This window comes from Rhagoletis pomonella, unplaced genomic scaffold, assembly GCF_013731165.1.
Source record: "Rhagoletis pomonella isolate Grant_MI unplaced genomic scaffold, Rhpom_1.0 Rhpom_scaffold_00005, whole genome shotgun sequence".
In the NCBI taxonomy this organism is placed as follows: Eukaryota; Metazoa; Arthropoda; class Insecta; order Diptera; family Tephritidae; genus Rhagoletis; species Rhagoletis pomonella.
This window is the reverse complement of record NW_023458559.1, coordinates 67153464-67178523: the sequence shown is the minus strand read 5'-3', so window position 1 is coordinate 67178523 and position 25060 is coordinate 67153464. Positions and strand designations below refer to the sequence as shown.

General features: G+C 37.1%; 4 protein-coding genes across 4 annotated transcripts; 2 read left to right on the top strand and 2 right to left on the bottom strand.

Annotated features, from left to right (window-relative positions):
- Window positions 1-7727: 7727 nt before the first annotated feature.
- Window positions 7728-12036, top strand: LOC118739400 (serine/threonine-protein kinase PITSLRE-like; the record flags this gene model as incomplete). The annotated part of the gene is made up of 2 exons (XM_036470690.1): window positions 7728-10637; window positions 10871-12036. Coding segments are annotated over 2 exons (3465 nt in total), but the record flags the coding sequence as incomplete, so codon positions are not given.
- A 435-nt stretch (window positions 12037-12471) lies between these two features.
- On the bottom strand, window positions 12472-13945 carry LOC118739401 (peroxisomal membrane protein PEX16-like). Its single transcript, XM_036470691.1, has 2 exons — window positions 13710-13945; window positions 12472-13656 (listed from the first exon to the last, which is right to left on the bottom strand). Exons 1-2 carry the CDS (start codon window positions 13819-13821, stop codon window positions 12671-12673), a joined length of 1098 nt encoding a protein of 365 aa, XP_036326584.1. The 5' UTR covers window positions 13822-13945; the 3' UTR covers window positions 12472-12670.
- Window positions 13946-15023: 1078 nt separating this feature from the next.
- Window positions 15024-16501, top strand: LOC118739398 (vacuolar protein sorting-associated protein 26C-like). Its single transcript, XM_036470689.1, has 4 exons — window positions 15024-15139; window positions 15194-15739; window positions 15799-16021; window positions 16083-16501. The coding sequence occupies exons 1-4, from the start codon at window positions 15080-15082 to the stop codon at window positions 16202-16204; spliced, it is 951 nt and encodes a 316-aa protein (XP_036326582.1). The 5' UTR covers window positions 15024-15079; the 3' UTR covers window positions 16205-16501.
- A 1719-nt stretch (window positions 16502-18220) lies between these two features.
- LOC118739396 (organic cation transporter protein) lies at window positions 18221-23529 on the bottom strand. The gene is made up of 6 exons (XM_036470686.1): window positions 23073-23529; window positions 22381-22618; window positions 22214-22317; window positions 18928-19697; window positions 18676-18857; window positions 18221-18610 (listed from the first exon to the last, which is right to left on the bottom strand). Exons 1-6 carry the CDS (start codon window positions 23300-23302, stop codon window positions 18437-18439), a joined length of 1698 nt encoding a protein of 565 aa, XP_036326579.1. The 5' UTR covers window positions 23303-23529; the 3' UTR covers window positions 18221-18436.
- Window positions 23530-25060: the final 1531 nt, after the last annotated feature.

The window sequence follows — 25060 nt, the reverse complement described above, 5'->3', positions numbered from 1 at the left end:
TAAAATATCGACTTTACTTATTTCGAAACCTAATGTACATACACTGGCGATCAAAATCTAGTGAATGGTGATGGTTTAAATATTAAAATCCTATAAATATTAAAAATCCTAAGTCCAACTCCAGTTACGCTGATCACAGTATTTTACCGGAAAGGTGTTCCTCGCCTCGCAGACATACTGTGGTCAGCGTATCTGAAGTTGGACTTACGAGGGCTATTTTTTGATGAACAAATTACATCGACGTCGAAGTCGACAACAATTTTGTTATTTTTTATCGTTCACAAATTTTTAATCACCGAACATTCCGATATATACAGCCAGAATCTGCAATTAAATTCCGAGTGAATTTCCACCCCCTACAATTTAAATTCAAAGTGACTTTGGTTGAAATTCACTCGGAAGTGAATTACAGAACTTGCCTGATATTCACACCTGGTTATATACACTAAAATATACAAGAGAATAATTTTTAACGAGATAACCTGATAACTAGACAGGTGTTAGTACCTCGAATATTTTTATAAAATAATAACAAAAAAACTAAACTTGAAAAACATTGTGAATATTAAAAGAATTACTTTTCGTTCAGTTTTGATCAACAGTCTATCTACACTAGGCGACAAATGCAAGTGTACACCTTGTTTTAATATAATTTCACAATTATTTTCATGATTTTTTTTGCATTTATCTATCTATAATACAAACCATGTAAATAAAAGTTTCACGCTTTATATAAAAGCTGACTCCCAAAACGTCAATTGCATTACATACGTGGAAATTATAATTTCCATAACGTCCAACTACAAAATGTTGACAATGTATACTTTTCCACAATGCATCCGAAAAGTAATCAGTGCATCAGAAACAAAATTGATGCTTCGTTTGTTTTTGTTGTTGTTGTTGTTGTAGCAGCAGTACTCAACCCCCCGGGGTTTCGTCAAGGGTCGTCTTCGTCCTCTAACTCGACAAGCCTGAGGCCGAGAAATCGGGCAGCGTCTATAGGCGCGGTCCATAGTGCTTCTGGTGTCAGGGTCGTGGGGTTAGAGGCGCATGCGAAGAGGTGTTGGGTGTTGTGTGGACCTTGCCCGCATGCAGGGCATGTGTCTGCCACTTCTGGGTTCAGCCGGGAGAGATAGCTGTTTAATCTGCGGCACCACCCAGAACGGAGTTGTGCTAGGGTACACCATGTCTCTCTTGGCAGTTCGGCTTCGTCGATGTTTATTTTTAGTTGCGATTGGTGTTGTGAAAATGAAAAATTACGAAAGGTTATTCATTGTTATATAGAATATTCAAAATATGCAATGTACGTGATTGCAATGTTTCGCAACCCTGCATATGCAACAGTTTTAATACTTCAGTAGAACGGTATCCAAACATTTTATTGGTACCAAGGCACATTAAACAGGTAGTATCAGTAGATCAAAAACAACATTTGCGTGTATTTTGTTGTTGCTTCTGGTATCGAAAGTGTCAAAAACTGTTCTGAATTTTTTCTTCTAAATCAAAGCGTGCCATGTGAAATACAAAAAATTATAAAAAATAAAAAATTGAAATTGGAAAAAATAAAAATTGTTGCAACTTTCTTTCCTAGTAAATTTGTTTGCTTCTCGAAGCATTGATCCATCCTTTACAAGGGCCAGTAATCAGCGGTTGTGCTGCTGAGTTGGGCGAACGTTCCAAAAGCTGCTATTGAATCGCTTGTTTTGTATGGCAAAAGGTTTCACATGCAAATGGATTTTAACAATTCAGAATTTTTGTGAGAAAAAAATTAAAAATATTTGACATTTTCGAGACCAAATAATTTGAAAATAAATCAAATCAGCTGCTCTACTGATACTACCTGTTCAATGTACCTTGATTGGTACGTTTTGGAAGTCAGCCAAATTCACAAATTGTCATCAAAATTTTTAACTTTTTATTCTGTTTTTCTAGAAAACTTTCCGAGTGTGCGGTTTTGTAGCACAGCACATTCAATTTTAGTCCAAGAAGTACAAACTGCTAAACAATCGCGTTGATTTTTTAGAATTTTTTTTGGAGACTGATTTTGCGTTTTCTTTTTTATATAACAAGTGCAATTTACAAAAACTGGCGTTGATTTTTGAAATTCTGTTGCTAACGCTCTCCCGCGTTTTATTTCATAAGAAATTCATCTTATATGGAAAAAAGTGCAAAAATCCGTCACCAAAAAAAATGCTCACAAATCAACGGGATTTTGTAGCCAGTTGAAACTTTCACTTCATTAGATTAAAATTGAATCGGCTACAAAACTGTATACTCGATAATTTTATAGAAGTTCTGAATACAAAGTAAACAATTTTGATAAGCACTTAGAAATTTTGTGAACTTTATATATAGTGTGAAATTTTGATTTACATATATGAATTATATTATAGAATAAATAATAAATAACACGGTGCTACAAAAAAAAAAGCCATTAAATACACCCGAAACATAAGCTAGTGTAGGTTGTGGGTATGGTCGAGTACAACATGAAAATAGGTCCCGTATAGTTCCTGAACCCTTCATTTTTTATACCAAAAACCCGTATTTTCGTACTTAATGCACTTATCTATTAATAGCTTAACTATTTTCGATACTTCAATACCCACATCAAAATATTATTTTCAAACTAAAAGCTGCCAGATCTTTCGTCTGATGCCGATTGTGATACATATCTAAATTACCTAATTCCCTTAATTCAAGCTCAGTTTGACTTTTTAAACAGATGGCGACCCTACTTCATGAAGTTTAGAAATGAAGCATTTCAAAACTCTTTCATTTGATTGTAATAACTCATTATAGTTATTAAATAATTAAATAGTTACCAATCCTCATCAAAAAAATTTTTCTGACGCCTTCGTGTACACATTTTCAGACTACAACCAACCTCGCCGGACACACCCATATTCTGATACATATTCCAGTTAACTAATTTCCATGTACATGTTCAATTGAATTTTTTAAACAGATGGCAACCCTCGTACATGTTGCTTAGAAATAAATCCTTTTCAACATCATTTCGATTCGTCTTGAAATAAACGCCCCGAGAGACGAAAAAAATAAAAATCCCATATAATTATTATGGGAAGACGTAAATAATATTCGTCTTGAAATAATCGTCCCGCGAGACGAAAAGATATTTCTCGCAAACAATTATTATACAAAGACGAAAAAAATTCTCTTAAAACAAGTTTTTGATCCTAAATTTTAGAATAATAATTATTTTCGGTCTCTGCTTTTTTTTGTAGCACCTTATAATTAATGGAAAAATCTGGCCATAAAAGTAATTGTGAATATTATATTAGGACAAGGTGTACACTTTCGCAAGCGCTAAACGGTTAAGTAGTATATCAAGCAACCTTGATGGGCCTTCAACAAGTACTGCTAGAAGTCTTATAAGCAGGGAACGGATTTTATGGAAATTGCCTTTTATTGGCAAATAGTATCTTAAAAGAGAGCCTACCTGAGTTGTCAATCACACCTTGCTTAAAATATGTACATGAAGATGTATGGAGGTGCGCGCACTACACCAGCTTAATCGTTGTGGTTTTATGATTTTTATTCATGTGATTAGCAGAGGCAAAAATGTATGTATTTAATACGTATATGTACAGTGACGGGCAAATCTGTCACATGGTGTAACACTTTTACACTTTTACACTTTTTTTTTGTTACACCATGTTACAGTTTTTCTCGTAACTGTATATTACAAATGAAGTGATCAGTTATGAAACATATAAATCTTTACATGTTCGTTACAAAATTTCTAAAATAACAAGCGAAAATCCCCACGTTCTATATCGTAGCAGTGGCCACATTGCGTGTTTGTCACAGACACGGTTTATGTCAAAAATTTTGAAGTGAAACTACCTTCTAAAAATTATTGTATCATGTCATGAAACTACATTGCTCATAGTAATTCTCTTTTTACTTGTAAAATAAAAATTTCTAAAATAAATGTATTTTTTGATAATTTTTCGGTTTTTGTCTTTTTAGTGCATTCTTTTGCGTCTTTTGCGATGTCTAGTGCCTTTTCCTGTCTATTTCCCTATTTTATTTTGCCCTTTCTAGCCTATTTTGTTATTTCATTTTGCCTTTTTTATAGGTTTTTAGGTCCTTAAAGTCCGTTCCCTACTTATAAGCAACGTAGAAACAATTTTAGATTCCTCCAGCGAAAGCGAAGGCTCGAATATAAAATCTGAAAGCTTCAAAAATGCGAAATTAAAGCTCAATTGAAGGCCTATCTTAAAGAAAAACGAGCCCAACTCCTTGAAAATTGTCTCGACTGGAGGAAAACTAAACTAAAATACGACTCTTCGCATGCCCGGAAAGCCCGACAACCCTAACGGCTTTGTCCTTGTGGACCGACCCGATAGAGGCTGCACGCTTCCTAGGGCTGCCGTTAGTGGAACTTGACGACAACGACTGAGATATCAACCGATCTGGGCGGGGTTGTTATAGCCGCTACAACAACAAGAACGACAAATTGACAGATCTAGCCCGCAAATATTTGAGCGCTCCACCTGCCAGCGTTCCAAGTGAGCGATTGTTCAATGCAGCCGACCTTATATACGCGCCTCTAAGAAATCGCCTCATGGGATAAAATGCAGCAAAATTACTTTTTTTGAAATATAATATGCCCTTTTGAATTTTGGCTACTAAATTAAAACATGTATAGATTCTCACGTTCCCACGACAGTCGGGTCTACGTAACCGGAACGACCCAGATTTATATCTGACCAAGGACTGTCACTCCCGACACACCCCTTAAAACCCCTTTGGGGAACCTGTACGCTGCTACAACAACAACAACAACTGTATAGGTTAAGCACTCGTTCAATGTTCTAATAAAAGTAGTAAAAACGATAACTTTCTAATACGCATTCGCATTCCGAAAATTCGCGAAGGTGAAAAATATGACATTCGAAACATCCGTAATACATACATTGCAATACAATAGGGGTATTCTCCAAGTCTTGCACGATGCACGGATTGCACGAAATGCAAAAATACTATTCCAAATTTCGAAGAGTACGAGAGCACCCCATTGCAAAGTGTTAGCATGCATGGGTAGCAAGCAGCGAAATTATGTATCAAATACAATAACAAGGGACAGCAAAAAACAAATGAAGTGAGCGAGATGAGAGGAATGAGAGAAATATGTAGCAATTCCAACAACAAAACAACTAGCACAGGGTCGCATTTATCTTGCTATGCTATTTTGCAAAATATATACATGGGTTTCGACGTTGCATATTTTGCAGCGATAGGAAATGTTGTTTCCCATTTATTTTGTTGTTGTGTGTTTGCAAGCTATGCAATCCATGCAATCCGTGCTACGTGCAATGGCTTTGCAAGATTTGGAGAATACCCCTAATGTGTATTTTATTTTTAAAACCTAAATAAACAGTAATAACTACCACATAAAGTTAACGACTTATTCACGCAACGTAATTTTTGAAAATTACTTTGCTTTTCCCATAACGAATAATGGGATCGTCGATTTTAATTTGCTTTTTACCACTTATCTAGTACCGAGGATTTATATACTTTATCAAATACTTTTACCAACAACATCAAAGATGTGAATTACAAGGTTGTGATTATTACAACAATAAAATATTATTGACTTTCGCAGTTATTCAGCTCAATATTTGACGAAGTTCTTTCTCAAAGGCTTTATAATACATCTATAGAGCGTGTCAGACTTGGCCATATTTTCAACTTTTCCTCGCAATTCGATGTCAAATTGAGAAAGAGAAATGTTATTTCCACGTGCGAACAGCCAGAGAGAACTTTCTGTCACTTTTCGGAAATCAGTTTCAGCAATGAAAGTTGCAAGCTGTGACTGCAACTGAAAGCGCGCAAATCGATTCGGTAATATATTTCAACTTGCTTGTGCTGTACTAGCAATCTACAATTCGCCTTTTGGAAATCTCTTTCGAAAGACAGTTTACATGCAAGGTGTGACTGCTCATGCAATTGCTTTCTGAAATTTCTCAATTTGATAGCCTTTTCGAAATATTTTGCATTGCCACGTCTGACAGACTCTATAGTGTTGGACAAATTTACAGGGGCCCGATATTTTCACAAGTTCTGACAATTTTTCTTTTGTTTGTTTCATTTTATTAATTTTTTATAATAGTATTGCTCACTATCTAGCAAACACCATACGAATCCAATTTTCAGATTTTGTGCAAACATTTGCAAAATTTGACAGTTTCGTCAAAATTTCAAATGATTTAATCAGAATTTGTAGAAAATGCAGTTTTATAGGCCACTGAATTTTAATATAATAAAGTGCAAGTTTGAAGTAGCAGTTTTGTAGCCCATTAAATTCCAGTATAATAAAGAGCAAGTTTCAAGTTGGTAACAAATCCCGTAGTTTTTTGAATTTTTTTTTGCTGACAGCGCCACGCATTTTTCTTACATATTTATAAAAATATGTCGAACATACCGTGGAAAATACTTAGAATTTTTTCAAAATTTTGCCCAAAGTTTGAAATTTGGATTGATATGAAAATTTAATAGAACAAGTCAAATGTCGTGATCCTATTAATTTGCCCGACACCAGATATGTTGTCGAAAGAGCATGTTGCCGGTGGTGTTATTGTAGTTGCAGCAGCACGCTGCACTTTCTTGGATCATTATAATATCGTAGACACGTCTATGCCCTAGTCATACAGGTCACTTACCTCGAACCAGGGTATGCAAGCTCAACATAGCTCCCAATCATGAAGTCGTCGATTACGTAATCACCTATCTGACTGATTTAGGCTGATAACATTTAGTAATTACAAAACGTCAACAAAATCAATCATGAAAATGGCAGGTAAATTAATAACTTTGCCAGAAATTATTTTTAAATATGAAATACACCTTAAAATGAGGCCCATTTGTTTTAAATATTTATGTGTTCACAAAAAAGTCTCGTATTTCTTGACTCTTTACTAATTTACTAACTTGAAAACTTATTCGCGACTTAATCAGTCGTATATGTATGAATGCAATTAGAATTTAAATGTTGCGCTAATTCTAAATGGAAACGGTTAGTTTGCATGGAACACGCAATGTTTTCCACCTACATTTTCTTTCGTGTTACTTTTTTGGTGAATTACATATCCAATTGTTTATCTTATACTTATACTATAATAACATTGACATAAACAAAAGTACTACTACATTTTGATCATGCAAGTTTTTAATCTAATAGACAGCAAGCTCCTTGAAGCAATCTCACGCTGACCAAGCCAGAAAAGTAAATTGACATCAAGGTGATTATTTAAGTTCTCGTTGCTTTTTTATGAAAGTAAGTAATAAAAAAGTAAAAAAAACCAATATTTAAAAAATGAACTCCCTCAAACATCATTAACTAAGAAATAATGACAAATAAATGTAACGACTGGCCATTGCAAAGCGCCAAATACGTTTGGAACTTGCACATGGAACTTCGACCGGAACAGGAGCGGTAGACACGCCAACTGGGATGAATGGATGGTGCAGGCGGTGCCACCTGCTGCTGCCTATACAAAGTGCAAATGAACATCATTAACTATAGCCAACATATTGCATAAAATTATTGCCCATACATTGCATACATATTTCATTTAATTACTTTGCAAAATTTAGCATTCTACCTTTATTAAAAACATAACTGTAAAAAAAAAATAGCAAATATCTATTCTCTTCCCAAGTTTTACCGATTTTATTTCATATTTTCATCATAATTAAAATTAATTAGCGGTGAGGAAGATGCGGACTCTTTGGACATCAAACCACCACAGGCCAACGTGCTGCACTCGCGTGATCCCGCTGGTTCGAGACGGAAAGAAAAATCGTCCAAGGAGAAGAAACATTCCAAAGAAAAGAAGCATCGCAATGAAAGAGAGCGTGCTAGTGGCCGTGAACGCGGCGAAAGGGAACGAGATCAGCGCGAGCGCGACACCAGAGAACCGCATGGTAGAGAACGAGACATGCGCAATGATCGTGGAGGAGGCGTGCGTCCAGTCGATATAGAGCGAACCCGCGGCGACCACCGCAGAGGCGGCGAGGAACGTGAAGAAATGGCGCGCTATCATCAGCGTGGCAGTGGCTATGAACGCGACGACGGCAGCCACAGAGATATGATGCCGAACAGCGAGCGCCGTTACGCGAAACACTACGAACCGCACAATAATGACATGCGTCGCAACAGTGGCAGCAGCGGCGGTGGTGGTGGTGGTGGCGGTTATCATCCACAATATCAACATCCTCATGTGCCGCGGCAGCGACCGGATTACTATGAGCGCGGCTCTAGTGCTGGTTACCACCATGGTGGCCTTGATTATTACAACAATAGACATCAGCACCAGCAGCAGCAGCAACAGTATGGCGGTGGCAAGCACTCGCATATTGAGTACAATGAAGTCAGCTATGAGGTTCAGCGCGAGCGTCGTAAGTATAACTACGATGCGCAGAATGACTCGGAGAGTATTGAACAGGATTTGCGTTCACGTTTACTTAGTAAACGACATAAGTACGTAAAGAGCAGTGGCGGCGATGTTATCGAGTTGGCGGAGAGCTATGAGTCAACGTCTACGGTACAAAGGCAACGGTACGGCGATGCTGAGCGCCACGAACGTCATCGCCAAAAGCATGAAAAAGTGCGTGAATCCGTTATTGAGGTGCTTGATAGTCCGGAGCTCGTTGAGGTGGAGGGCCCACAAGCAGAGGAAGGTCATCGTCAACGCCGCAAGCATAAGCATCGCAACAAGGAACGCGAAGTAATGCTGTCAGAGACGGTAGTGACTACAGAACGCGTGGAGCGGCCGGAGAAGCGAAAATCACCCGATGACCCAGAGATGCTGTCGCGTCGCGAAAAAATACTGGCCGTTGAGCGTGAGAAGGAGAAGCGTAAGGAGATGGCGCGAGAGGAATTGGAGGCGCGTCGTCGAGCACGCAGTGCTTTGAGCCCAAGTGCGGTTGCAGCTTCCGTTACAGCGGGGCTAAATGTCATGAAGCGCAAGAAGCAGGATGATGTTGATGTGGAAGTGAAACGGAAACGATCCAAGAAGGCGATAGCTTCTAAGCAGCGTAGTGACGAGGAGGAAGAGGGCGAAGCGATAGACAGTGATGAGGATGACGACGACGATGAGGACGAGGAGAACGGAAGTGAGGAGATGGAAACAGAGAGCGGAAGCGGCGATAGTGAAAGTGACAGCGAGAGTAACTCTGAAGAGGAAGGTGCAATTGCGCGGCGTGAAAAACATCACCGTAAGCGTAGCAAAGCCGAGAAGAAAAAGAAAAAGAAGAAACATCGTTCCCGCAAAGCACGAGACAATGGCGTTGAAAACGAAGACAATGTCGTTCACGACGACGATGATGATGATGCTGAAGAGGATGACGACGTTGATATACCGGAAAGCCCCTTTTCTATAGGCGAACTTTCCAAATCCCCCATACGTCGTCAGCATCGCGCAAAGAAGCACAAGAAAAAGAAGAGTAAAAAACATGTCGAGGACGACGATGAAGAAGATGGTGAACACCGTTCATCGCGTTCGCGTACACGCTCAGCCCGCTCACACTCCCGTTCTCCCTCCCGTACACTTTCGCGCTCACGCTCACATACGCCACGTCGCAAGAGCACACATTCACGTTCCCGTTCTCATTCAGGCTCACGTGGCTCTTCGCCACGGCGACATGCAACACGTTCACGTTCCCGCTCCCGCTCCCGTTCACATTCACATTTTGACTCAGGTTCAATGTCATCGCGCTCACATTCACGTTCATCACGTTCACGCTCAAGGTCACGAACACGTTCACGCTCACGCTCCGAAGAGCGTGACATGAAGTCGGCGCACAAAACAGAAGCTGAGGCCACTGCTGCGGGCTCAAGGCGACGTGGAGAAGGTGATGGTCGGAATGATTCGCCTGCACGGGACGACAAAGGTGCGCCGTTGCCTGACTACTTCCCGGGCATACAGGGCTGTCGCTCCGTCGAAGAGTTCCAATGTTTGAACCGCATAGAAGAGGGCACTTATGGTGTGGTCTACCGCGCCAAGGACAAACGTACCAACGAGATTGTTGCATTGAAGCGCCTGAAAATGGAGAAAGAAAAAGAAGGCTTTCCCATAACTTCATTGCGTGAGATCAATACGCTTCTGAAAGGCCAGCACCCAAATATAGTTACAGTGCGCGAGATAGTCGTCGGTTCGAATATGGATAAAATTTTCATTGTTATGGACTATGTTGAACATGACCTCAAATCGTTGATGGAGACCATGAAGGCACGGAAACAGTTTTTTCTGCCCGGTGAAGTAAAATGTCTGACGCAGCAGCTATTGCGTGCAGTCGGACATTTACATGACAATTGGATATTACATCGAGATTTAAAAACCTCGAATCTGCTACTCTCACACAAAGGTATTTTGAAAGTGGGTGACTTCGGCTTGGCCCGTGAATATGGTTCCCCACTGAAAAAGTACACGTCACTGGTAGTCACACTGTGGTACCGCGCACCCGAGTTGCTGCTCTGTTCACCGGAATACTCAACACCCATTGACATTTGGTCGGTGGGCTGCATTTTTGGCGAGTTCCTGCAAATGGGTCCACTCTTTCCGGGCAAGACGGAAACTGATGAGCTGAACAAAATTTTTAAGGTGAGTCAAAAACCAGCAAAATATGTGGTTTTAAAAAGTTCTTGTAACTGAACGCACTGTTCAAAACGAAAAGAGATTTCCCCTTTCCCGCCCGCTTTTTATAAAATTTGTGTACCGCAGTAAAAGCTTAGTAGTTCCTTCCCTTCGTCCAGATTTAGACCTATACAATTGATTTGGTATTCCTTTACATTTTACAAAAAGTTTAAATATCTTTCCTTTATTCCTTTTCCCAGGAACTTGGCACACCAAACGAACGCATTTGGCCCGGCTACAAGGATTTACCTGCCGTCCGCAATATGTTAAGTCAAAATTCGCAATTCGCCGACTATCCTGTTTCCAATTTACGCAAGCGTTTCGCCGAAAAAACCACCGACTTAGGCATTGAGTTGCTGCAGGGTCTTCTTACTTACGATCCAAAAAAAAGACTAACCGCAGACGCGGCCCTAAAACATAGTCACTTCACTGAACTGCCTCTGCCCATCGATCCGTCTATGTTTCCCACCTGGCCGGCGAAAAGTGAACTGGGTGCGCGCAAAGCACTCGCCTCATCGCCTAAACCGCCCTCAGGTGGCTCGCAGTTCAAACAGTTGGCCCGGGACGAATTAATTGTGGGCGGTACAGGTGGCAGTGGCAGCACAACAGCAGGTGCTGCTGCCAGCAATAGCAAAGTAATATCTGGCATCATAACCGGTAATAAGAAAACCGCCACGAACACTGGCTTTGTGCTTAATGCAGGCATTGATCAGCGTCAACTAGCCATGGGCCCTGGATTCAATTTAAAATTCTAACCAGGAAGTCACGCACTGCTTGCTATTGTTCTCTCATATTTGAGTGTGAATGTGTTTATTGGTACTACAAATTGCTTTTGTAATATTTTTTTAGTGAATAACTATCCCTTCGAGAGCGAGTTTCTTCAAACACATATTTTGTTGTTACTACTTTTAAGCTGCTGTCCAAAAACTGTAAAAACCGTCAAATGTTTCGTTTTAATGCCTAATGACTATTAATCAATTTCCACTGAGAGAACCAAACGATTTTACTAACAGAAAACGTAAGAATCCGTTAGAGCTTAATATAAATTAATATTACCAGTAAAAATAAATTATTATTAAAAAATCTAAGCAAATTTAGATTAAAATTTATCAATGAGAATATGTACAAATTACATGCGTTGAAGAAGTCATAGAAAATGTGTGTCTTCATAAGCGATAGCAGGTGAAGAGCATTAGTCATACAAACACATACATATGTATATATAGATGGAACAGTTTAAGTAAATCATTAGAGTGGTGACTTGTATTCACAGATCTACACAAACAAGCACATAAAAAAAAAACACTCAAATACATTTTTTTCCTAGTTTTAAGAACTTTTTGGGGAGTAATAAAATGTTCTAAATGTACTAAATATTTAGCTACAGGAAGACCTATTGTAAAGGAATGTTTGCAAGAATGGAAAGAGAGCCTAAGCAGAAAAAGGGAAATAAAAGGATATAATTTTACAACAAAATTAAATGAAAAATGTTTTATTGCAGTACTGATGTGGATGTAAGCGTTAAATGTTTTTGTTCTAGCGTTTACTTCGTACGGCCCAGATTTGTTGAAACTTTTAATTGTGGTCAAGACCCAGCAAACGTGCTGTTTCAACGGACTCGGATGGAGAGGGATGTTAGTTGAATGGATATATGTGAAAGATCTTTCCAGTTTCGTAGACTCGACTGCACATTCATGATTATTAGCAACGTCTCTATAAAAGTCAAAACTTCAGTTGCCATTGTAATACAACCACTTCTGGTCAATGAGTCTTACAATTATAGCGAATTTTACCAACTCAATTTAAAAGTTTTATAAAAGTATATTTTTGTTTGTTTACTACGCTTGACGGGCAATTGACCTTATTCCCTATATAACTATATATGTATACCTCACAAAAAGTAAATAAAATACATTTCACAATACATATTCTTGAACTTGTAAGCTTATATGTAATTCTAAAATGTAATCGTTTACGGTCGTCACTTGCGACTAAAATCTTTATGTTGACCACAAGTAGAAGTATGTACTCTGCCAGTAGGGTACATATTCTCGTACCGGTCCGGCCACCATCTTCAGCAGTGGCACATTATCTGCGACAAATCCTAGCACACGATCTAACCGCGAGCTTGTCACCCGATCGAAAAATGGTGAGCGCATTAAATATAATAACAGATTGAGGCATCGACGTGATAGCTCTAATTTCTGTTCCTTGTGCATATGTTGACGATATTTATGGTACATACGTATGCTGATCAAATCCAATGTCAACGATATCACATACTGTTGCCAGCGCTTTTGGCCAAATACTCCCATTGCCGCTAAGTGTATAAGTGGCTTAGCTATATACAGGTACTCAGCTTGTACTAAAGAGTAGTTTATTGGCTTGCAAGCAATCATTTCTTGTTGCTCTTCGGGCAACTTAAAGTCACGATATTGTAGCGGTGGTGCACCTTCCACTCTGCGCACCACACGACCAGAGCGTTTCAATTGGAATGTAAAGTTGTTATCGCCGAATCCATTTTGTATCAAATTATTTCTTTCTTCTACTATTACACCTTTTTTCAGAGCGGATTTTTGTTTTTTGATTAGTGCGCGACGATTAAGCGCAGGAAGTGCTGGTGTAGTGATTATTTTTTCAGTAGAGTGCTTAAGTATGAAAAAGCGACCAGCTGCTTTGGCAAATTGTACCACCGCTACGAATATCCACTTACCGCTATTACCGAAAATACGTTTGGCCGAAATCTCAATTAAAACCTCACAGTACTCCAATGTAGTCAACATGACCTTTAGTCGATAAACATATTTTTCCTTTTTGTTGTTGCTACGTGCTACAACACTAGTACTAGCGTCGAAGTTCACTCGTGCCAAATCAGACAATAGATTGTTGTCCCTCGACTTGTCGATTATGCGGTCATTGTAGAGCACCAACATATTGGATAGAGTGTATACGAGCTCGGAGACAACATTTGAATCAGAAATGCGTCCTAAGAGAAAATTCATTTTATTGGTGCAAGCGGATATGGAATTAAGTACATACCAGCAATAAAATAGGATACCCATTTTGTTGTGGTTTCTACGTCGCATACAGTTTCTGGATTTGCGGCCACCCATTCCTCATACGATTTTATCAGTCTCTTCAAATTTTCCATGGTGTTTTCAGCTTTTCTGAGATGGTCTCTGCTGATTTCGAGCTAGTCTATTTTAATAGTTTTAATCTAATCCCAAACTGAAATACTAAAGGTGGAACTAGTCATGAACGCAGAACTTATACTTAAGTTAAAATTAGTCAAGAACGCAGAACGTATACTTAAACGCTGTCTGAAAATTTTGTCGATTACTGGAGCCCTCAGTGTTGCTTACTACAGTGTTGCCACTCATCAATGCCTTTTCATAAACTTACCTTTTCAACTAAAACTTTTCGTGCTATAATAGATGCTAGCTTAATATAAACTACTAACTTTCAACCAAAAACCTTATTCGATAGTAAACCTCAAACATTTTAAACATATTTTGAAAAGGAACTTATAACTTGTTTACCATCTGCAAAACTGACGAAGTGGCAACCATCTATAGAAGGAAGAAATCAGCAGCGGTGTTGAGTTTTCATTTTCATGGCGTTCTGGTAAGACAGATCGTGGCACTGACTCGCGTTTACGTAATGGTAGGTTTACATTCCCGACTAATTTCACCTTAAAAATAGCCAACTCCGCCACTGTTTGAATTAACAATAAAAGGCCCTACACACGGATCGATTTATCGGCCAACCAGTTGACCAACCGCTAGAAGTTGTTGGTAAATAAGCCATGTGTAGGCAAGTTGGCAAACCTTCGTCAAATTATTCGTCAGGTTGGAGAAAAATCAGAAAATTTGTGAGGCAGGTTGGTCAATGAGGTTGATGCTCTGTGTGTAGACAAGTTGGGAACCTAAAATGCGATTTAATTTTTTTAATGGCTCATTAACGTTAAAATGTTTTTTTTCAGGTTCGTTTCGCTTGTGAAAATGCGTATACTTTATAAAAACGGGGGCGGCAGCAAAATCAAATACATAAATATGCGAAGCATTCGTAGCATAGCATAAAAGTTTACCAGTGCTGTTGTGTTGTTCACAGTTCAAAAACTGTCACTCAAATGAAATCGGCAACCAGTTGGCGCGTTTGTAGGGAATTTCATTAAGTAGGTTGGTCAACTGATTGGCCTAGAAATCAATCCGTGTGTAGGGCCTTTAAGTCAGCGGTCGACTGATATATCGATCTTTAAAAAGACATATCGATATGTATCTAGACTAACAGTTTGAGTGCTCTTGTAAACAAAGGCTTTCCAACCCCAAACAGCTGATTGCTGATTGAATTCTTTTGGACGCGCGGTTTGTTTTTACGTCTCCCGATTGGTTTGGTAAATTAGTGGCAATATGAGCGCAATCAACTTTGAAATAAGATTAAATAAGGAGAATAAAATATATCACGAAGGCGTATGAAACTAAGAAATCTGACAAATTAATATTTACTCACCAAAAACCTTTCAGGAGCTGTTAAGAGGCTGCGTGCATTTCAACTGCCCATCAGAGGCAAAGCATGACGGCATTTTGCTGACACTGGAGGGCGTTGTAAACTTGCAGTTAAGCACAAAAAATGTTGGTCTTTTTGATGCATTTTACAATTCTGTTAAGCCCATAACACTACTTAACACAACACTAGAGTTGGCAGCGCCTGGCAAATTGGCTTCTGGTAATTCTGAATTCCACTTTGAGCTACCATTGGTCTGCAACAAGGAACCTCGTGTGCTTTATGAAACATATCATGGTGTTTTTATTAACGTTAATTACCAGTTGCGATGTGATGTAAAACGTAGCTTTTTAGCTAAATCGTTACAGAAGACTCAGCAATTCTGTATACAAAATAAGCCAACGCCGTTGGATACCAAAGCGCTGGCCAACACAGAAGTGAATTTCAGTATAAGTCCAGAGACATTGCAAAAGACTGCAAAGGACCGTATAAATATACCACGATTTCTAATAACTGGCAAACTAGATCAGACCGAGTGTTGTGTAACACGGCCATTGACGGGTCAGGTTTGTGCAGGTGTAAAAAATGTATCCTCAAATATTTAACTCTTATTAATTTCTTATAGTTAACCGTACAGCACTCGGAAGTAGCTATAAAATCAATTGAACTGCAATTAGTGCGTGTGGAGACCTGCGGCTGCGCTGAGGGCTATTCCAAAGACGCGACAGAAATTCAAACCATACAAATTGCAGATGGCAACGTGTGCCCAAAGTTGGAAATACCCATTTATATGATATTGCCGCGTTTATTTACGTGTCCGACATTGATAACAAAGAATTTCAAAATAGGTAACTATTCATACATATTATTGAATATTCCGAAGGTGTTAACTGCAATTTTCTTTTTCAGAATTCGAGTTAAATTTGGTGGCGATTTTCAAAGATGATTACGCTATAACTGAGAACTTTCAAATAGTTCTAAAACGTACAGCGCCACCTGCAGATAGTAAACTAAACAACCGAGGCATTTAAATTGGAAAGTCTTTGCGTTTAGCATGCATTCCGAAATAAGTTCGAAGCGGTTTATTTTCGTAGAGCAATCATACCTATACATATGCGTATCAAATTACGAGAATAAGCAATTAAATACTAGAAATGCATCATGTTGTCATGATCATATATGACGTTATATTTCAAAAGTGGAAGCAATTAAATTGAAAACCAAATGTAACCGCATTTGGAAGATTAATTTACAGAAAAGCAGCCAAGTAACGTGCTGAAATAACAGCAGTAGCAATAATGATATATCGCTTCATTTACATTCACAAATTCATACTTCTTTCAATTAAATCATTGGAAATTAAAATCCATCATTCAGGTCTAAATACTAAAATTATAAGGTAAGTCCGCATGAAAAATTTGTAGGTTTTAGTTACTCCGTAAATATATATTTTTTTTATATACACACATACATACATGTCGCTGGCTTGGAGTGAAAAAGCTGCTAAGTCCAGTTCTTTGGAGAATTCACCTTTGATGTAGGAGGCGAGAAAAACCAAAAACGCATAGTTGCGTTTCTATCTAATTCTGTTCAGTGAAACTCAAATTTGCTAAGTGCAAAGGGATACGGAAACCTTTAATATGCGTCGAATTCTATCGTTTGCTTTAAATACGCAAAATTTTTAATACAAAATTTTAATACATACTTCAAGAATATTATTTTGGGAAGCTTTTCCCTCTGCAGTAAAATTAAAAAAAACTGGACTTAGCGGCTTTGCACTGTAAGCTAGCGATATGAATGTACGTGTTTAAAATAGGCCTTATGAAATAAAAAATAAGCGATTGCTTTTTCTTAAAATTTCAGACCTTTTACTTAATATTTTTTTTTTATGTTTGTGCTTTATAATTACTGTTGCACTATAAAAGAGCTTTAAGTTCTTATTGTACTAATGAATTTGTTTAATAAATGAAATCAAATGAAATTTGTTCGAACAAATCGAGTAAAAGGTCTGGAATTTTAAGAAAAAGCAATTGCCTATTTTTTATTCATAAGGCCCAATGGCTTTAAGAAGTATGTCCTCCATAGTTGCCAACTTGGTGCTTTAAGCACTAGATTTAGTGCTTTTTGAAAATTAAAACGCCAAAAAAAAAAATATTTAGTGCCTAGTGCTTTTTAGTGCTTTTTTTCTGAACTAAAATTACTCCGATATAGTTAAAATCTGAAATAATTTTTAAATATTTAAAGCTGTGGCAGCACTGAATTTACAAAAATCTACAAATTTAAATGCACTTAAATACAACCATGATTGATAAAAAGCTGAACTTGCAAACCCACCTTGTTCAATTCTATTCGCGTTGAAAATGCTAGTAGATATGCGAGTAAGTTAGTTATTTTTTTTTCTCTACTTATTTGTAAAAATTTGTATTTTTGTACCACCTGAGTAAAATACATCGTTTCTTGGTGCTGAATCAAAAAATCTGGCCGCACAATTGCTCTACCACTAGAATTTTGAGATATTTTAACCTCAAAGTGCCAATATCACGGTTTTTGGCGATATTTGAGGTTATATAAGGAAAACATATTTTGTTTGCTCATTTCTACTTAGAGCATGATTTTCGTTTGTTGGGATTCGATTTTTCTTTCTTGAGATATATCAGTTTTAATGTGCAGTACTTCGGTATTACGTCGTAGGCATGACGGTATTACGTTATAGCATGTAGCTTTTCAATCGTTATGAGCCAAAAAGTTTTGTGTATTGATTTATGTATGCATTCTTGTAAATATTATTAATTTTTCGCTTTTGTTAAATACATACAAACTGTTATGAAAAAAGCATCCATTGATTTAAAACCATTTGGTGCTTTTAGTGTGGTAAAACGCTTTTTTCCAGGTTTTTGGTGCTTTTTGAAAATCAAAAGTTGGCAACACTGATTTCTCTCCTGAAATTTGTAAAAATGCACTCAGCAACTTTTCACTATTAAGCTAGTGATATCGCAGTTTTAAATAGAGTCCACAAACGAATAAAGAAAAAATTTTAAACTATTTGAACCACAAAAGTTCCTTTGTATTTATATTTTTGAACTGATTTTATTCAATAATTATGTGCCAAGGCATAATGCCTTGACTGTGACACATTTTCACTTTTCTACATACAAACACGACCATGCACTCTTAAATTAAACGTAATATAAAAAATAACTAAAAAGATTTGCCATTGACAACATAGTTCTAACACAAAACGTCCTCCGACCCCCCAATCACCGTTATTCATCAATGTTTTTAGCATTTTTATGATTTTTATCATTCAAATGCTCGGCATCTTGTAGCGTTGTAGGTAGCACCTTATCAGTTGTTTCTGGAAATAGTAGAGTTAAGGTGCCGCTAATCAAAGCAAAGATGGCGAAAAGTATTTGAGGTGCGTACTCATAGTAATTGGCCTATCAAATGTACCAAAAGATTACAAATTTATATTCAAACAAAAGATTTTTTTTTGTGTTCATACCAAGAGCGGTGCTTGTGGCGCCAACATCGAACCGATGCGTCCAACCATAGAACAAAATGATAGCAAACTATTGCGAACATTGGTGGGGAATATTTCTGAGGTGAAAAAGTATAAAATCTGAAAACTACATGTAATTGCAAGTTTTCCTATTAAAAATAGCACCAATTCGGCAGCAGCGTGATCTGCAAAATATATGAACATAAATATTGGAAACTCCTTAAAATATGTGCAGTTGAAACTTTGCGAACTTACTTCTCCCCACCAACGCTGTGATGCCCATACAGAGTGCGCATAACAGCATGGAACCACAAAGCGAGTAGCGGCGACCAATTCGATCCATAATCAACAGTGGCAAAATTAATCCCGGCACTTGTATTACGCCATTCAGCTGGAAATTCGTGTATTTATTGCCACCCAAAGTGACTGAGGTAAGACTCAGTCCTAAGGCCACCAAAGTATGCGTAAACCAGCACAAACAACAATTTAATATACGCCAACGGAACATTTTCAAAGCCTTCACTATAGGATAATGACTTTCACGTGCCTCTTCGAGTTTTGCTTGATTTTCTTCCACCAAGGCTTTAAGATCTTCCTCTGGTATTTCGCGTTTATTTATGCGTGCAGCACGTTTTAATATACGTGTAGCCTCCTCCTCTTTACCCTGGCTCAATAGCCACCGTACACTTTCCGGTAGTATAAAAAGGAAGAGTATCTGCAGAATTGCTGGTGCGTAGAGTACGCGCAATAAATTGCGCCAATTTTGGAATTGCTGTGCTAAAACGCCCAATAGGGCCTCACCCAGCGAGTAGAAAATTGTGATGATAGTAGCTGCGGCAACGCGACGCTTTGGTCCTACCAACTCGATGGCCAGTAGAAAGGCAGTTGGAAAGAGTGTACTGCCAACGGCCATATCGACGAATTCAAATACGATGAACATATAGTAGCTGCTCGATATGGAACGCAATAAACCCATTATTGCGCTGAGAAAACCACCTACGGCGAGCATCGTGCGACGACCTAGGCTGTGGGTGGGGATAAAGTGGGGAAAGGGAAGTTAATTTAATGTTTCCTAACTGTAAAAATAACGATTCCGAAATAAGTTGCTAGATCAAATTTATTATTCATCGATAATCATATCAACAAATATCGATTAATCGATAAGAACATCACTAATTCTATTATTTAATATATCGGCAACGGTATCGATATATATAAACTTCAATAATTATATCGATAAATGTGAATGAAGATGGCACAACGCCGAAACCGGTTTGTCCCCAAACCAAATTTGACAAGGGATGACGGAAAATCGTTCCACAATACATCGATAAATGTCGTTATCGTTATCACCAATTTACATATTTACTCAAAGCGCACATACGTATGTAGAGCATATTTCTCGATATTTCTATATACAAATTTGTTGATACCTGATATCCGGATGTCAACCGGATATTATTTCTCGATGCGTATCTCCGATTTCTTATCGATATGTGATATCGTCAAATATCAATGATAACACCGTGCGACAAAAACCAAAAATTTTCAAAACACAAATTTGTTGATACAGATAGGTCCTAGGGCTGGGAGTTCTATCCGGATTTTTTTGAATATCCTGGTGATAAAAATTTATTAAATATTAAACTGATATCCGGATGTCAACCGGATATTAACTGGATATCCGATTATTAACCGGATATCCGGATATTAACCGTATAATAAGAAAATTATTTCTCAATGCGTATAGTCATTACAAACTATAATTTCCGATAAATTTATCGATATCTTTATCGACTTCAGCGTCGATTTCTTATCGATATGTGATATCGTCAAATATCAACGATAACACCGTGCGACAAAAAACAAAAATTTTTAAAACACGAAAAAATCAATACCTATATTCACAAAACTAGTAGCCAAATATAGTATAACTGCGTTTTTAATTTTTCCCTCTGACGTCAGCATTTTTTTTAAAGGACTTTCAAATTTCCAGGATATGATTGAATAAAAAAATTATTTAAAAGATTTGGTGCACTGTTGAGTAACAATATGGGTCTCAGTTATAAGGAAAAATTCTGTAGAATTAAAAAAAAACTAATAATTTTTTGTAGCACCAGGACGAATAAGTGTAGAAAATGTCCTTTTAAAACGTTATCCTTGAATATCCTTGGAAATTTCCAATATTTATTTTTGAAAAAAATATATTTCTAGGACTAATATGGTAACTACTACATCCTCGAATTTCGATCTTCTAACTTGATTAGTTTTAGATAAAAAACTTTACACTTCTCTTTATAAGACATTGAGAGTTAAAATATACAAAATTGAAGATACACGAATATTACAGTGTACAGCACTCCGCTGGGTATTGGACCAAACCATTTTTTTAAGATATTAAGTCCTAGGTAAAAAAGTAATTTCTCCGTTTTTCGAAGTTAGCCTCCGAAATCGAGATATAGGCCTTCGAAGTTCAAGTTCTTTTCTTCTGATATGCATATTTGTATACTTTGTATATAAAAATTTGAGAAAAACATTTAAAAGGAAAAAATACCTTGTTATTATAAAAAAATATTTTAAACAAAAAAAATACTAAGCGATTTTTAAAAAGTTGCAATCAAACTTTCTTTCTTCTGATATGCGTATTTGTATACTTCGTATATACAAATTTTAGAAAAAACACTTACAATGAAAAAATACCTTTTTTTTTTATTAAAAACAACAATTTAACAAAAAAATTACAAACCGATTTTTAAAATTTTCGTATCAATGTAAAGGCGATTAAACCCCTTTTCTTCTGGTATGCATATTTGTATACTTCGTATATAAAAATTTGAGAAACAACACGTAAAAGCAAAAATACCTTTTTTTATAAAAGTAATATTTTAAACAAGAAAATTACAAACCGATTTTTAAAAAATTTGTATCGTTGTAAAGGATACCAAAAAACGTATACTTTATTAATCCCAAAAATTTTGATTCATATATACTCTTGTATAGCAAAAAAATTAAAGCATTTAAACCGTACATCATACGGCCAGTTTGTTTTTTTAGAGCGCATACATGGTTCCAAAATAACGATTCCAGTATCTTCATTTATGTATATTGTAGCTTTCAATATCTTATAAAGGGAAGTGTACAGTGTTTTTTTTATCTAAAACTAATAAAGTTAAAAGGATGGAACTTGAGGATGTGGTAGTTAACAAATTAGTCCTTGACATATATTTCCTTCTAAAATAGATATTGGAAATTACCCAGGATATTCAAGGAAAAAGTTTTAAAAGGACATTTTTAATACTTATTCGTCCCGGTGCACCCAAAAACTATTATTATTTTCTATTCTACAGAATTTGTACTTTTAATTGATACCCATATTGTTGTTCTACAATGCATCGATTTTTATTTTTTTATTTTTTTAATCAATCATATTCTATTTGCTCTCAAACTCTGTGTTTAAATGGCAGATAAAACTTAAAAGCTACTTGAGAAAACGGCCCTAATAGTGCCTAAAAATTGGTTGCTAGAGAAATATCACACTCACCGATCTGCAAAGAAGCCACCCACTGGTATACCGACAAATTGTCCAATATTATTTACCGTACCAACCATTGTCAATATCCATATATCTGAGCAGAATATGGAGAACTAAAGAAGTAAAATTGAGATGATAAAAATAAAAAAAATGAAAAGGAAAATCAATTGCCTTACCTCATTGGATATTGTATACTCTTCATCACGGAATTTAAAATCATTTCCACATTTCTCGGTAACATTTTGGCTAAAGTATGCAGGTGTGCAAAATTCACTTGACGGATCGGCATCAGCATTGTTGGTAGCAACAAAGCGAGCGCACTGTTCATAGCTGGATCCCTTCATGGGTATGGTATAATTGAGCCACGGCTCATTGTAAGCACTTGCCGAGCTATCACATTGCGTCACATTACACCTGGAAAATTCGTTCCGTTTATTTAATAAAGTGGGGACCAGTTCGGGCTATGTGTGGGACTCGTTCGGGACTATATACAAAATTTTTTCGCACTCATAATTATTATCAAACGACTTTTACAATAAAAATAAAATAAATATTAAAAATATTTATCTCAATGATAATTATTATGACAAGACTTTTATAATATAAGTCTCAAAATAAAAGTATTTGAAGATTTAAAAATATTTATCTCGCTGATAATTATTATGAAAAGATTTCTATTATATAAATCTTAAAATAATAGTTATCGATGACTTAAAAAAATTTTCTCACACATAATTATTATCACAGGACTTTTATAATTCTTACGAAAATCTTGATGACTTTTTTAAAACTCCACCATGAAATAATTATTATTCTGGGTCTCTGATTTATTACAAATATGTTCTCTAAAAATTTTATGGTCACCCACCTGTGCACCACCGTACTCGCAGTAAACACATAAGAAATGGAAAAGAACGCATTGAAGATCATAGGTATGCACAACAGCACATAGTTGAAGAGTTGAAAGCGCCCGAATTGTCCGATACGCACAAGGATGCCATCGAGCGTGCAATCATCCTCCACCTTCTTATTGTTAGCCTCCACCTGTTCGCCACCACTCGCTGTTGGCAGTGTGTGGTTCGTTATTTCAGCTGTCATTATTGTATATTTGTAGCGTAGCGATTTCGAGAGCGGATTTTTTTTTTTAAGTAGCTGTTTTTTAGATGATCGACGCGCTATTTTGAGTTTTTTGAACTACTTCGAAAACTTAGCAAAAAGGCAGTGAACGTAAATGCGCGCGCTACCGCAACAGCACAACACTACCGCGCGGCGCTCACCAGACGAATAAATGAAGTGCCGTGAGCAATTTTAAACTCGAACAGGCGCATTTAATTCGATGGCTAGTGCGTTGGCGTGATCGTTATGTCAGCTTGGAAAAATTTGTGTTAACCCAGTAAGCCTTCTAGTTTACTAATGAATTTGCTGCAGTTAAATATTAAATATTGTACCTCAAGAGGTCAGCTATTTGGAGCACTATTCTGTCAATTTCGTGATCATAATCAACAATAGACTAAAAGGGATTAAAAAGGCTTCATGCTTTAGAAAAAAAAAGAGAGTCCACTCTAATATTATTGAAATGGCTCTAAGTCTGTCTAACCAGGGTGCGGACAATAGCCGGCTTTTAGCTTCAGGCGCTAAACGGTTAAGTAGTATATCAAGCTACATTGATGGGCCTTCAACAAGTACTGCTAAAAGTGTTATAAGTAACCTAGAAATAATTTTAGATTCCTACTGCGAAAGCGAAGGCTCCAATGTAGAGTCTGGAGACATTAAAAAATGCGAAATTAAAGCTCAATTGAAGGCCTATCTTAAAGAAAAACGAGCTCATCTCGGTGAAAATCGTCTCGATTGGCGGAAAACTAAACTAAACTACGACAAATTGATAGATCTGGCCGGCAAATATTTGAGCGCTCCAACCGCCAGCGTTCCAAGTGAGCAATTGTTCAATGCAGCCGACCTTATATACGAGCCTCTAAGAAATCACCTCATGGGGGAAAATGCAGCGAAATTCCTTTTTTTTTGAAATATGATATGCTCCTTTTGAACTTTGACTACTAGATTAAAATACTGTAAAGCTTAAGCACTCGTTCTAGTAATTTACAAAACTTTTAAGTAATATAAACGACGACTTAAGTTGATTATAATTTTTTTTAATGCTATTCCTAACATTCGCATTCGCATTCGCACATTAGCACATTCGCATTCGAATTCGCGAATGTGAAAAATATGACATTCGAAACATCCCTAGTGCGGTTTATGCTTTCGCACTTTTGGGGGCCGAGCCGATTACGTATGTATGTATATCCTATTGCTCACTGGGTGCTATTAGCAACAATACCTACAGATGTATGTATGTACATATTTACCTTATGCCAAGTGTTCTCCTGTGCATGTATTATGCCTCTCGCGGCAACTGCTCTAAAACTTCACACTGCTCATTATTGTTTTTAGCTATTGATATATTGCTCGTGTTATCATTATTTTTAGTCTTTTTTGTTTTGTTTTTAATATTTCATTGAACAAAAATACTCACACACTTTTTTGTTTGCTCGTCTTGGCGGCTTATCGCCGGCAAATTGTGGCTATCATGTTTATACAGACTTGAGGTACCATGATGTAGACAAGCTCATCAAGAGACGTCCATATGTATGTACATACATATGTACATATGTTTAGTTATATCGGCATATCAGATTTACGTGCACTGCTCTAATCACAAATTTGGGAGGTAAAAAAGGTAATAAAGATTTTAGTAAGTATTTGGCAGGTTGTTAAAACCTGATATACAAAGCTTGCGAATTCTAAACGCTTAACCTAATAGCCTAAACATATATCACATTTCTGGGTATTAGATAT

Bases quoted from the DNA above. Each gene is read 5' to 3' on its own strand.
- LOC118739398 (XM_036470689.1), top strand. From the start codon at position 15,080: ATGAGCGCAATCAACTTTGAAATAAGATTAAATAAGGAGAATAAAATA. The intron at 15,140-15,193 runs GTATGAAACTAA...AAAACCTTTCAG, and splicing joins ATAAAATATATCACGAAGGC to GAGCTGTTAAGAGGCTGCGT. The intron at 15,740-15,798 runs GTTTGTGCAGGT...AATTTCTTATAG, and splicing joins CACGGCCATTGACGGGTCAG to TTAACCGTACAGCACTCGGA.
- LOC118739396 (XM_036470686.1), bottom strand. From the start codon at position 23,302: ATGACAGCTGAAATAACGAACCACACACTGCCAACAGCGAGTGGTGGC. The intron at 19,698-22,213 runs GTGAGTGTGATA...CCCCACCCACAG, and splicing joins GGTGGCTTCTTTGCAGATCG to CCTAGGTCGTCGCACGATGC. The intron at 18,858-18,927 runs GTAAGTTCGCAA...TATATTTTGCAG, and splicing joins CACAGCGTTGGTGGGGAGAA to ATCACGCTGCTGCCGAATTG.
- LOC118739401 (XM_036470691.1), bottom strand. From the start codon at position 13,821: ATGGAAAATTTGAAGAGACTGATAAAATCGTATGAGGAATGGGTGGCC. The intron at 13,657-13,709 runs GTATGTACTTAA...ATTTTCTCTTAG, and splicing joins GGTATCCTATTTTATTGCTG to GACGCATTTCTGATTCAAAT.